At 39.5% G+C, this 14455-nt stretch overlaps 1 protein-coding gene across 1 annotated transcript; it reads left to right on the forward strand.

Moving 5' to 3' along the window:
• Nucleotides 1-2414: 2414 nt before the first annotated feature.
• pcare1 (photoreceptor cilium actin regulator 1) lies at nucleotides 2415-7500 on the forward strand. The gene is made up of 2 exons (XM_020641576.3): nucleotides 2415-6083; nucleotides 7024-7500. The coding sequence occupies exons 1-2, from the start codon at nucleotides 2743-2745 to the stop codon at nucleotides 7145-7147; spliced, it is 3465 nt and encodes a 1154-aa protein (XP_020497232.2). The 5' UTR covers nucleotides 2415-2742; the 3' UTR covers nucleotides 7148-7500.
• Nucleotides 7501-14455: the final 6955 nt, after the last annotated feature.

Below are 14455 nucleotides of genomic sequence, written 5' to 3' on the forward strand. Positions count from 1 at the left end.
TAGCAGGAGACAAACGGCAATCAGCAAATAAATCATTATCACCTGTTGAACCAAAAAAAAAAAAAAACAGGGATAATAAATATAACAACCACAAGAGGGTGACAGAAACCTGAGGAATCAGTAAAATAGGTTAAAAAACAAAACTAAAAAACCTCTTTTTGTTACAATGTAGCTTAAAGATGTGTTTGTTGCCCTGCACCTGTATGCATCTAACTTGGATGTGTGCACACTAGTTTACTTTTATTAAACACCCAGCCAGCTTCAGCTCTCGTCAGACTTTAAACAGCTTTTACTTGTCTACTGTCGTCAGTTTGTCAAATATCAGGGCCCGTATTCACAAAGCCTCCTAAGCACTAAGAGTTGCTCCTGGTGACAAAATTCTAAGAAAACTCAAGAATCATGACATTTCCCCTCAAAGTTGAGACTCGATCCTTGTAAAGATGAAAGTCACAAAGTGTTTTAGCCCTTCAGAGAGCTCCTAAAGTGTAAAACTGTGAGGAGTAGTGAGGAGGACTTTTAACAAGATGAAGAGTTTCTCAAGATGAGGAGAAAACAGAGAAGGGGCATTCTACTGAATTAGTTCAAAGTGCAGTCCCATTACAAAAAAAAGGTTGAACAAAACAATTAAGTATTCAGACATGGATATTTACTGAGATTATATTATGATCTATTTAAACCCAGGGCATTAAATGAGATAGTAATAAGCTAAATAAATAAAATAGTATCATTTATAGGGTACTTCCTATTGAGAAGTAGCTGTCCCTAATCCTGACCCCTAAATTTAAATTTATGTAAATACCACTTAAAACTTTTTTTAGATTTGTTTCAACTGTGTAATTTAAAAGATATTTATGATTAAGTTCAAACAGATGTTGAAAGACTTAGATTTATTGTGGGTTTAATTTTTAAATAAAAAAATTATGCTCAAAAAATCATGTTTTCACCCTTGTTTTCATGTCACTACCGAAACAGAAGAGTTTTAGTGGCTTGGCTGAGCCGAGATTTAAGCCACACCCCTGAATGTTTGACCAGGAAGTGACATTGCGTCCCTGACCCTTTATGAATAGCCACAGTTCAGTAGGCTGTACGTACTTTTCAGTAGGGAGTTTCAGTATACTGAACTTTCGTGGTCATTCAGTATGCATTTTTTGGGTCCACCTCAGTATACTGAACATTTCAGTATGGATACTAACTTCTGGGTTTCATGAAGTATGGATCCAATGCGTGCTTTCAGGAAATGAATTGTTTTTTACCGCCCACAATGCTGTGCGAAATTAAACGTAGATCTTCACGTCACGTCCGCCTCCAAATCAAAACAAACGAGTGTGGATTAATTGAATCAATTTTTCAATCTAGAGTTAAACTCCCAAGTGAAATCGCTACTTTTAATTCACAACAGAAAATATAACAAATGTATACATTATTATAAAACCTTTCCTCTTCTATTTAAATAATGATTTCACTTAGAGGATTCAGAGGTTCTCCCTGCGTTTTCTCTAGTTGTCTGTGTGTGTGTAAATATAAACACCAACAAAACACTTTCTGAGGATTAGATTTCCATTCACACTCTCCCAGAGTAGGATATAACTTGGGGTGCTGGATAGCTTTGTTGCTACTCAATTTTGGTGTTGAGTCAGCTGCTTGGTAGCAGTGGTCTAGTGAATCATTTTTTGTTGCATTATTTAGTTTAGGAAGCTTGTTTTGGCTCCATACAGGTTTGTTGTTTTCCCCTCTTTAATCTATCGCTTGTGATCCCTCTGGGATAACTTTGAAACACCCCTGGGTCCACACCTGCTTGCCCAATCCCCACGCTTCCTTACAGTGCAATTTTTAACATTAAGTGTACATTGTCATCTGTCCTCATTTGTTTTAATTTTTTTTCCAGATTAAAACAGTTAAATATAACAGTAATCCTTTTTTATTTCAGTGTTCATTAGCGAGAGGCAGATTCAGTTCAAGTTATTTTAAGGCTTGCCTCAAAGCTCCGGTGATAGGATGCTAAATATAGAAGTCTTAAAAAAAGAACAACAATTTCCCCAAAATAATAAACAATTTCATGACCAACATTTGAGCCATGATGAAGAAAAATGTCCAAAATAATAACTTCAAAATAACACGTGGTATAATTTTTCTATATAATTGTTAATAAAAGAAAACTGTTGGTGCATGTTTTTCCGTTTATAATTGCTACAAAATATGCAACTGAAAAGAAACACTTTCACTTTTGAATTCATTTTCACTCTGCAATGGAAATAGCTCTCGGGTGATATTGTTTTGCTGGCTATTTAAAGCCACCTGAAGCCAGTCCTCATTATCTAAATGAGATTATCGTCTTACAAGTGGGTGAGTTTTATATGCTTTACCGTGACATATGTGCATGCTGGGCTCTGAAAGCCTCACTAATCCTTTCAGCTGCTAGTCCTCTGTAAGATGAAGAGGGATGTGCACACTACAAGGACATTTTTTACAAATATGACCATCAATCTGTGGATTTCTTTTGCCTATCTATAACAGGTAGGACAACGTTGTAAAAAATGGATTTATCATTATCTTGTTTTGGTACCATCCACTTGGAAAGGGATCTTCAACGAGTCAACAACCTCAGACATCTGAAAATGACAGATACAGCAGGTGGCTAAGGATCTTTGACTATTCTTTGTTGGATTCACCGCTCAGTCTGCCGTGCGGTGTTGGCTTCTCCAAGAAGACATACAAATCTGCCTGTATTTTATAGCAGCAGAAATGGGTTGTTCACCATCCAAAGGTAACAATTTTGGAACTCTGGGTGTCTTGAGGAAGGGGAGAATGCTTCCCCCTGCACCTCAAGAAAGCCCAAGAGAGTCCCACTTTGAAGAAGAGGAGAATCTTCATGCAACTGAATGTAAAGATGGGGACACAAAAGAGAGGAAGGCAGCAGGACAAATTCAGGTAACACAGAAAAATGCTCCATTGACACCACAAAAAAAGAGATCTGTGACTGAACAAGCCTCGGAAGCACCTAATGTTGATAAAATTGGGAGTCAAGGCAAAGACAACAACACCGTTTCACAGAGAAAAGAGAAAACTGTTGATAAACAAGATTTGACTGAAAAGAAGCCAGGCAGAAAACTGAAGAAAAATACCCGAGGTACTAAGGCACAAAAAAAGAAGGACAAGGACAAACAAGCAGTTGAACAGAAGGTGGACTTCCCAGAACCACTGGTAAAAGCTCACCAAGCTGCATATGCCTTTTTGAATCCTAGCATAAACAAATATGACGATCTACTTGAACTTTTGGAACAAGCAACCCAAACACAGGTTTCTGTCCAGCCTATGGTTGCTTTCATGGCTCTGCGGTATGAGGAAATAACCCAGGGGCTGGAAGAGATGGCGGACGAGGGAGAAAAAGTTTTGAAAGAAAATGGAGAACATCTCGCTTGGCCAAGTCAAATAAAAAACCTCTCATCTTCTTCATCTCTGAAGTCTGGCTCCGCTAATATTGAGTCCCCACCAGATTTGTTGCAGCAGCTGCTCCAGTACACCACACAGAGGATGCGAAATGTGAGCCAGACGGTTGGTGGAATTGGGGATTCTGCTTTGGTGGAGGCGGTTGAGTACTTTGCGTCTGTCACAGAGCTTTTAGAGGAGAAACTGAAAGTCAAACGTGCAGTAGAGACCAGGCTTATGCAACTCTTATCTCGCATTGAAATGGCCTCTCTGCACAAGCCTCGACCAGAGGATTCTGCTCTCTTCAGTGAGGACAGTGGTATTGGGGCTGAGAGTGAATCCCTTGCTGGATCTGAAAGGCGCTATCGACGAGAGAGTTGTGAATCCAATGGGACCAATAGAACTACTCCTGTCAGTCCAATGGGATACACCTCCATGAACGTTAGACGAGGAGCGTCAAGGCAAAAGCTTGCAAGGCAAATTAGTCCGAGTGTTTCCCTCACTTCCCTCAACTCACTAGGTTCTACATGTACCATAATGGCCAATGACCAGAGAGACTCATTGCTAGGTTCTGTCTCCTTTGATGATGATGACAACAATGAAGACGAGGAAACTGATAGAGGCAGGGGAGAAGTGCAAGTTGGTTTTCTGAAGCGATCAAATTCTTCTCCTCTAAACCGTGAACAACAACACCCACGTCGCCTACCACCGAAGCGTATAGAGAATCCTCAAAATGTAGAAATGACACTCAAAATGAAAAATGCTATTAGTGGCAAGATACAATTTGTCCCATCACAGAACTCTAGCGCGAAAACAAAGGCAGCCGGAAGCCCTAAAACCAGTAGACGCCAGTGGACAGACGAGAAGGAAGGATCCCCCAAAAGGCCTCAGACATCTGTTCGGAGGGCCGTGGTAAAAAAGACCCCAGTGAATAGGGAGCAGCGTTCCAGGTCAGCAGAATCCCTGCGAAGCAAAGGTGAAGATCCGACTTTGCTTGAGCTAGCCAGGACCCAGAAAGATTTAAACCAGCGGCTGCAGAGGATGAACAAAAGCAAGGTGAGTGGAAATGCCAGAACTACTCCATCTAAACAAAATCAAGGAACCTCACCGGCACAATCTCCAGCAATGAATCGCAAACATCCCCCGTTAGAAGAGAAAAAAAGCAATCCCCAATTTCTGAAAGGCAAAGAAGACCTTAAAAGGTGCAACAGTAATGAACAAGAGGTAACCAATGATGTGCAAGAAGATCAAATTAAGGACAAGAAAACATCCCACGGTCCAATAAAAGCCACCCCACCCCCGAGTCCTCCTCCATCACCACGACCATCTTCAGGCCTTCACAGAGGCAGAAACTCTGTCAAAAAACTGATTGATACCTTCAGTCAAGGAATAGAGGAACTAGACAGCCCTAAAGATCTGGGGCCTCTCAAAGGGGTAAGGAAGTGTGGTGTTCCTGTGTTGCCCGGTTTAGGAAATGTTGAAGCTGTGCTTGTCACTGGGATAACTAGCTGTAGACCTGACTCTAATTTCTTAGAGAAAAGTGATTACTTTGATCTGGAAAGTCTTCCTCCACCCCCACTGGAAGTTTTAATGGACAATTCCTTCGAAAGGGCCCAAAGTCTCTCAGCTGGTGTTATGGATGATGGGGCTTCAAAGGTCAGAAATACGCCTGTAGTAAAAAGGGCTTCAGTTTCACAACGACTAAGGGCCTCAGTTCAGGCAGGGACAGTGCTGCCAAGCAGAGGAGGAATGCCTCAAACTGCCAAGGTTAGTTTCTTTGATAGAGCTGATCAAAAAGGCCCATCTCCTCCTTCAAAGGCCAGTCCATCAAATGTTCAGCTGCAGGCAGAAAAGGAAAATGATTCATTCTACCAGCAAGCCAGAAAGATCATACACCAAAGACACACTTCAAACTCAGAGAGTATGTCAACAAGTCATGTATCAGCAAATCCAGCTGACAGTCAAGAAGACATACAAGATGGTGGCATCCTTTCAGTGCCTGGACCTAACACTACAGTGCCTCCCTTTTCAGTCAGAAGCCAACCAATTGCCACCCCACCTTTGTCTAGGTGTCGTATGTTACCATCCACACCTTCTACACCAAGCAGTCTTCATCGAAGACTTAACAGTCCCAGCAACATAAAAAGGCAACCTAATCAACCTACGTCAACTAGCCCCCCTGTGAACAGGAAACTCCCCACACCACCAGCAGTTCAGAGGAGGCTCCCAAGCCCACCTGCTGCAAAGCAGAACAATTCAAACGTAAATTCATCTTATTCTTATCCCTTCAAAGCACCATCTCCACCAGCCTCACCAAAACTACAACGATGGTCGAGGGAGAACAGCAGTGAAGACTTATCTAGTGCTCGGAAGTTCAGCAATGCTCGTTCAGTCTTCTGCCCTGCATCTTCATCCCTGTTTGAAGCCCCACCTTGTCCAGTTCCTCGACCCCCTCAGGCATGGACCTCTACCGGGGTTTCTTCTGTCTCTTGTGCTTGGGAGAGACGTGGAAGGTTTCCTGTGTCTGTTCAAGGACCTCGGCCTTTTATCAGACGTAGCTATTCTGACCGAAGGCCAAGTCTGAGTCTGCCACCAAGATCCCCGAAGACCTCAGTGGCTGAGACTTGTGGGAGTGAACCAGCATTATATTCACCAGGGTGAGTGTTTGTCATGTTTCTGTTACCAACCTTAATACTTAATAGGGTTGTTCATTCAATTCGGGGTTATATATAAACCTAACTGGCACGGTAATTACATTTGTAGTTACTGGAAATCAACTGGAAATAAAATGCTACAGTTGATTTCCGGGTTATTTCACACACTGCTTTCTGTAATTTGTTTTTCTAATCATAAAAAACTTAAGTAGAATATGGAGTAATAGAGGATACCAGTACCCCAGCTATTGAATTACATGTACGTTGGTTGGTTGGATGTAAGTATGTAGCCTAAAGTTTATTTGGTATAGCACCTCTCACAGAGCGAGTTCAGGAGGCAGACATAAAAAACACTGATTACTTTTCTTTGTGCCTCTATATCAATTCTTTGTGTAATAAGATGTATTCACTGTGTAAATGAATGAGTGTGAAATAACATACTAACAAGTAGAAGAGAGTATGAAGCAACTTCATTAATTGCTATACAATCATACTGGTCTTGTGATATAAACATCATCACCCCCGTCCCTGGTTATTCGCTATGAATTTTCCTGAATATTTTCTGCTGCTTTCACATATCAGCTCACCCAAATGTCTTATGCACATTTTACCGGTGGGCTGGCAAGGGTCAGAGTAAAAATTAAGCCCACTCTGAAAATTTCAGCAGTTTTGTGCATGTGTGAAAACACTTCTAATATGTATATCTAATATGACATTCTCACAGAATATAGTGAGACTAAAGATTAAACACAACATTTGATTTATAGAACATGGCTGCCATTTATTAAAACAGTTTTAATTAAAACATTTAAGAAATCATATATCAAAGGTAAATATATAATTTCAGATGTACTGCCTTGCATAATTCCTGTGCAGGACTAACACAACCCACTTGTCCCACTTCCCTAATTGCTAATGTAAACATTCTCGTTCATTCCTACAGGCTGGATGATGAACCAACCAGGGAGGATGAACTCTGGGGAAGCCAATCAGACCTCAGAGCCACACCACGCTCTGCATCACACCCGGACTTGTGTGTTGTCGGACAGTCCTTGCACAGAGACTAAAAGGGCCAGAGAAGTGCCAGTGGGATTATGGATTAGCAGGCTTTACTGAGGATTTAAGATGATGGTGTTTGTTCCCCTGAGAGCAAAGGAAGCACTAATTCTATCCACTTCACTGTTATAACACACCTCCACTTTGTTTATAATAAAATGTGGTGGGGAAAACCAACTCACTTTTGTTTGTATGCTTACTTGTTCACATATACTGTTTTTTTTTCTATTCTGTGCGTGAACATGCCTGTTGGAGCATGATGTGTATATAAGAGCGAAATACAAGTTATGGCGCATTTTTATCTTGACAATGGAACTGATTATCTGGCTTCATAATAAAACTATAAATTGTTGCATATATTTCATATATATATTCAACTGTTTCTTTGGGTTCATTGGGCTCACACTTTCAGAAATCATTACTTACAAAAACTTAGTCTCTTGGTTCTCAGTGGTCTCATAACTCATGATTTAAGTACTTTTTATTCACTATGAACAATGTGGATTAGTCCAAAGATTCTGTTTACAAGTCAGCGTAAATTTGACAGAGTATACAAATGAGCTCATTTTAGCCATAAAACATATACAAACACAATTATTTTCCAATTGTATATACTTTATTAATCCCTGAGGTGGAAATTCTGGTTTACACTCCATGATTGTGAGACATGCTTATCACGCACAAAGGCCCAAATTACAGTCATGCACAAACAGGACTTATGGACATGCATAAATGGAGAGATGTCAGAGTGGGTGGTTGCTACACAGGACGCATCAGAGCTGGGTTGGGGGTTCCCTGCCTTGCTCAAGGGTACCTCGGCAGTACTCGGGAAGTGACCTGGCATCTCTCCAGCAACCAGACCAATTTAAACCGACTTGATAAACTGTATATTAGACTGCAGCCTTCTTAACATATGAGTTATGTAAGAATTCACTCTGCTGTGTTGGCAAGAATGGGTAAAATATACTTTTATTTTAAGGGTCTGGTGGGATTGCCTCAAATGGTGAAATGAGGGATTGCAATCTTTTCACTTTGGCACCGTCATTATTTCTCAGCTTTGGAGGCTTGGAGGTTACCACTTCTTTAGAAACAGCAAAAACTGTCTTTGTCCTTTGATGTTTTATTTTTCTGAATAAAACATCTCCATCAAACTATTTAAATCAACAGTAAAATTATACAATAATAAAATACTTCTCAAGGCCCATTTCACATTTAACTGACACAGATATTGTTTCTGCAAGTTGTTTTTTTTGTCTTTTAGAGTTACGTTACCTCCCAATTATTATTATTTTTTCAAATCAAGACTGCAGTCAACTATGGAAGCACCTTTGAGAATTTCTTGAGCTCAGACAGTTTTGAAGATAGCTCTAAAGATACTGTTGATAACTTTCCATCAGGGGAACCAAAGCAGCCAAATGATGAATACTGACATGAATAGAAACTTTAATGTGTGCACTTACTTGACCCTAACTCTCTCTCTCTCTCTCTCTCTCTCTCTCTCGCTCTGCCTCCACACATCAGTTGTTCCAAGGTGCTGCAGGATTGTGTAATTCATCTAAAAAAGAAAAAAAAAATCATTTTTGAGATATCGGTGTCTCATTCCCCAGCAGGTGATCTAATGGAAATGGACACATTTTATAGAGGGAGCCATGTTTGCTTTAAGTGTGGAAAGGAGGATGCAGGGAGAAAAAAAGAAAAGGAGGAAGCAGAACTTGAATTGTTGCTTTTCTGATCAAAAACAGCTCTATAAAACACACTATTTAAATAACACCTCATCATAGAAGAAAAAGAGAAAATTGCAGACTATCCTGCTTTCCTTTGCCTCTGCTGGGATGTTGTACAGTGTTCTCCTTCTTACCCCTTTCATCCTCCTCTTACTCCTCACTTTGTTGTAGGCCTAACTCATCAGCATGGACACCAGAAGACAAAAATGCACTAAAACAAAAATACCTTTTATTTGTTGTTAAGAATGACCCTGATGAAGGCCACAAGCCGAAACACGTCGGTCTAATTTGTTTATAAAGTTCATCTTCATACTACAAGTGTTGATGGAGCTTTCTGACCTCTTCAATCCTTACACTCTTCATGCACCTTGATTAGTGAAGTTGTACCAGAACATCCTATTCTTAAAGCTTTATTGACACTCACCTTCCAGTTACCAAACCTAGACACCATCTAAATACCTCCACTTCTGTCTGCAACCAAATCTGGCTATGAAAGGGATATGAACTACAAAAGTATTTGTATGAATAAAACTTGAGTAACATCATTTTTCCCCATCGGATAACTCTATATTATCAACTAAAATAACCGATGGAACCCTGCATGTAAACACTTTAGTGTCTACTCTCCCTACAGCAGCCCTCTACAGTATATTATCTGTGGTAATCTTATCCATGGATTAGTATCTCTGTCCTCAGGTTCACTCATTTAGGAAAGAGGCTGCAGGCTGCATGTTGATGTGCCTGCAATTACCACTCTTCTCCACTAGAGGTCTCTCTCACTCCATCATCCATCTCCAAAAAAAAATCCTCTACAGTCAAATAAAATGTAGCTTTACAGACAGATATGAAATACAAATTAGGACAGAAAAATCTCACTTTGTTTGTTATCCTTAGATTGTTAGATTGTGACACATAAATAGCTCTCTTTGAGTTTTTATTCTTTACGGTGCAGTTTTTTTTATCTCTGTGTTAGGATAAATAAATACGGTGTCTTTTTCTTGCTATTAACTTTTTTGTCTCTTTTTTTGTTGTTGTATTCATAAAGAGTTTCGCTCTGAATGTGGTCACCCTGTACAATGTGAGATATTTTATTCTACTCTACTCTACATCTTCCATATACATTTATCAGTGTATTCTCTAATGTGCTGGACGATACAGTGGATGAGTTATGCTGCTTCAGAAGCAGAATTTCACATGAGAAATCTGCGGGATGTAAATCATCTCCTTAAGGATATATACATTCAAACTTAACACCGAATGAATATCTCAGCATTAAATAATCTTCATGCTGATGAATGGATGTTGAAACAGGAAGCCAAATATTACAAATGGTATCTTCATACTCTATTTGTCTTAATTTCCCTGCTCCGTTTTGCCTATAGAGAGTTAGAAATTCTGTCGTTTTCTGCTGGAGAATCATGCTGTGATATTAAGGTATTACTGGAGTGAAAAAATCCACTTCTAGCATTGAGGAGGGAGAACAATATTTCACTTATAATGTGTAAATGAATAATTAATGGTCTTCTGTTTGACTCCTGTTTGACAGCTTGGAAGGATCTCATACGTCATATAACATTTCAGGTTATATCCTCACCCTCGAAATGTCAGGGGAGAAAGATACTCCTCATAAGAAGTGATAAGACATTAAGTTCACATTTACATATTCAGAAATAATGACCCTGTATAGGATGGCTATGCCACATGTAGAAATAATGAAATAATCTGTTCTTATAAAAACATTGGGGATTTTTGAAAAGCTAACTTAATATTGTGTTAAAAAAAAACTTACAATCAATACAATCCAATTCTGGATACAGATGAATAACAAGTAGTGGGAGACTGACAACCAATAGGACACCTATGTGTATAATGTAACCCTTTCTGATTTAAAGCTGTATCTGTTATGAAAAAGAAACCTTTCTGGGATCACATTTAACTTTTTCACAGTTACTCTTCACAGAGCATCAAAAACATCATGTTTTTATTAGTTGAGACAAGCATGGATAAAATGTCTGAGCAATATAAGCTGACACAAATATTGCATTGTGTAATATCAATTTACTGTATTTTTGAACATGTTTGACAAACACTGAAAGGTCACAGGCCTCTCTCTGTATATCTCTGTACACAGTATCCCTCAGCCTCTGTTAGGCAAATTGAGACTGGCTAACTGGCTCGTGTCTTAAAGCTGTACGCACTTCTACAATTCTACAATTCATTTAGCACTTTTATCCAACATCAGAGCGTAAGTAGAACATAATCAAGGATCTAGAGAGGAGGAAACAACATCAGTAAGAGCAAACAAACAGCTTTAAGACCAATGGGACACACAGGTGCTGACCGTGGCCTCGCTGCTTAACGTATATATAGTGCTGTAAGCAGGCAACCAGGGAGATCTGTGGAAACGTCTTTCTCCCTGTACAGAGTGGTTGGAAAATGGAAAATGGACTTGAGCGTGGATAACGCTTTTACACCGCATGTCACACCTACACATTCACACACACTGATGGCAGTGGTTTGTGAGACCGTCAGAAATAATGAATCCCATCCATACGCAACCATATGCCGCCGACATTACAGCAGGAGCAATTCAGGTTTAAGTGTCTTGCCCAAGGACACATCGGACATGTTGCTCAGCTGGGGATCGAACCCTCGAGGCGACGACTCTACTAACTTAGCCACAGCCTCTGATCAGTCGATTCTGAAGCTACTATTTTAAGGAGGAAAAGTTACATGTTGTTGCTTTAAGTCCAGGCTGAGGCAAAGCTAATGGTTAAGGCTCCAGTCGTACATCTGGTGGATCTAAATATGTTCATGCTAAATTAGCTAGTGTGATCATGAACAGAAGGATCAGATTCAGAGAGATATTTGGACCTGATGACTGCACTAATTTTCTCTCTCTGAATTCTCATGGCAGCATATCTGTTTTAGCTGTAATTCATGGTTATCAGCTAAATGTTAAGATATTTCAGACTAGACCACAGTGGAGAACCCACCAAGAGACAGACAAACAACCCACAGGCTGTCACTGCCATCTCTAAAAAACTCTTACTATGCTTAAACCAGCATCAAAGCAAAACCTAGGAATCAATATTTATTGAGGATTCATCCTAAATTTCTATTTGCTACATGGAGTGTTACGAACACGGCTGGATTAAATAAATAGAGGGCTCCGGGGCAGAAATAAGATGCTTGTCCTCCTATACAAGCCATTCCTCCCACTGTGTGTGAAGTTAGAACAGCTAATCCATGCTGGAAAACTGCATGGTCCAATTTTTTTGTGTGGTAATGTGATTAAATTCAGGGCCTCGAGATGAACTTATTAAGCATGACCTACTTGAAGGCCTCTATACAGCCTTTTTTTTTTTTTTTCTCACACGTGCACTCCTGAAGATTTAAGGACAGACTGCCCCTGAGTTGCCATTTTCATGACATGCACCTCACAGCGAGAGACTTGCCCTGTCAGATGGGAGGGGGGGGGGGGGTCTCATGAGGCATGACATGGTGTAAAAAGGATGACTCAGAAATGGTCATTGTGTAGGTACTTGCATGCTGAAAAAAGTAAAGAAGCAGCTTCAGCACATGCATGACTAAAGCATCTGTGGCTTACTAGTCAGGTGATGTAATCATCATCACCCCAGCCCGCCCGCTAGGTGCACATTCTCCTGAATATGACCTGCTGTGTTACACATCGACTCATCCTGAATTCACACTGACATTTTTTAGGGGACCTTCATGAATAATTCCTTATTAGTTATTTGGGGTTCACACATGCAGCACACCCCAAACATTTCTGGTGGTGGTGATATTCCCAAACAAAGCTGAACTAAATTAGATTCAACCAGTTCAAAAAGCTGAAAGACTGGAGCTTTAGCTGAAGTTATTTGTTGGACTTAATTCCAACAAGGGACCATAAAGCATGAAAACATTGTATGAAAGTTTTAGAGAAATCCAGTATGATTATAATTTTTCTTAAAGAATGTCTGTCGGTTCTAATCATTGTCATATTAGACTCTATCAACAACTCACTGCTTCACATTTAAATTGGGATTTGCTCGTCATTTCCGCATGACAGATGTAGCATACTATGAACCTTGACAGATGTTTCCCTGTACAAAAATGTAGACAGATGTGCAAATCATAGAAGAAGAAGAAAAAAACACATCTACAACTACAGTGGATAGGAAAATTAGTTGGTGAGTCAATCCAGAGTTGAGCCCACTCATTGAATTTTAGCTGCAATTATTATTCAAATGGCTACAAACAGGATTTGAAGTATTGAGCTGGTCTGGATTTATTCTAACAGTGCATGCAGGAAAGACTCTGAAAGTACAGGTCCAAGTAAAAATGTAACAGTATATTTCTGACTCATAGTTGGGCAGAACAGACAAAAATGATTTGTGCAGAAATTTCAATGCATCTCTGAGTTTCTTCACTACAAAGTGAGACATGCATGTTAAGTTTCTCTACATGCGGTTACCTCCACAGGTGGATCAAATATTCCTAAATCACACCTAGGCTATAAAACTTATGTAAGATTTTAAAGCTAAGTTAGGAGCTCTCTGAGAGGATTCTCAGACTATTTTTTAACGGCATATTAAAATGGAAGGAATATGGAATTGTAGGTATTGACAAAATGTTAATGCATTTGGATTTTATTCATGTGTAATGATGTAGAGTAAAGACACAAAGGAAAACAAAAAGAAATGTCAAGAAAGCATGATGCTCTAAACATTTTTCTGATACTTTAGAAAGACTGTGATTCCTCCTGAGCTGAAGAAAAAAACACACATGTACCTTTTGTTGCCATGGCTGGCATCGAAAAAAACTTTACAACGCAATTACCAACACTACTTCTTCCAAAATAAAATATGGAATGAGGCTCATTAATCACTGGAGGTAAATGATGTATTAATGTTGTTCATTATTTTGGTTTATTTCTCTCTTAATGAGATGGAGCTAAAGTGATATTTGCTGAATGAGTTCCTCTCATAATTGCCTGCTCTGCATTGTTATGCCATGTTTGTGCAGCCTGTTAGGAGGTGGAATCAACATTTGCCTCGCTCAACAGCTCCTCAATGGATGTTACGGGTCCAACAAGTGCATGTGTTATCTCGATCAGACTGGTTCACATGAGTTCACAGAGGACAGCTCACCCACGCTCGACTAACAACCTACAGCAAAAAACACATAAATAATGACAAACTGAAAAAATACATTTGAAGGTATATACAGTATATAGCCGGATGATTATGAGCCATCTTGTTAGCATGCAAGGAGCATTACGACCAAATTTAATGGTTCATGAATGTAAATCTCTACTACTGTATGCTTTTAATTGTTGGTTTTGTAAATTGACTTTCAAAGCTGTTATGCAATATTGCCAGATTTTGTTGACAAAATAAGAGCTCAATATGTCATGATTCCTGTTCAGTTTATTACGTTATTCTTTCGATCTGAACAATTCATTTCCTGTTTTATTTTGTATTGCTCTGCCATCGTGTTGCTTTTGTATTTTCTGTTCTCATTCCTGGTTCAAGTTTCTACTGTTTCCTGTTTTATTTTGTTAATTGTATCCATGTGTTTCTCTGTTTC

The sequence above is a fragment of the Labrus bergylta genome, chromosome 18, assembly GCF_963930695.1.
Source record: "Labrus bergylta chromosome 18, fLabBer1.1, whole genome shotgun sequence".
NCBI classification, from domain to species: Eukaryota; Metazoa; Chordata; class Actinopteri; order Labriformes; family Labridae; genus Labrus; species Labrus bergylta.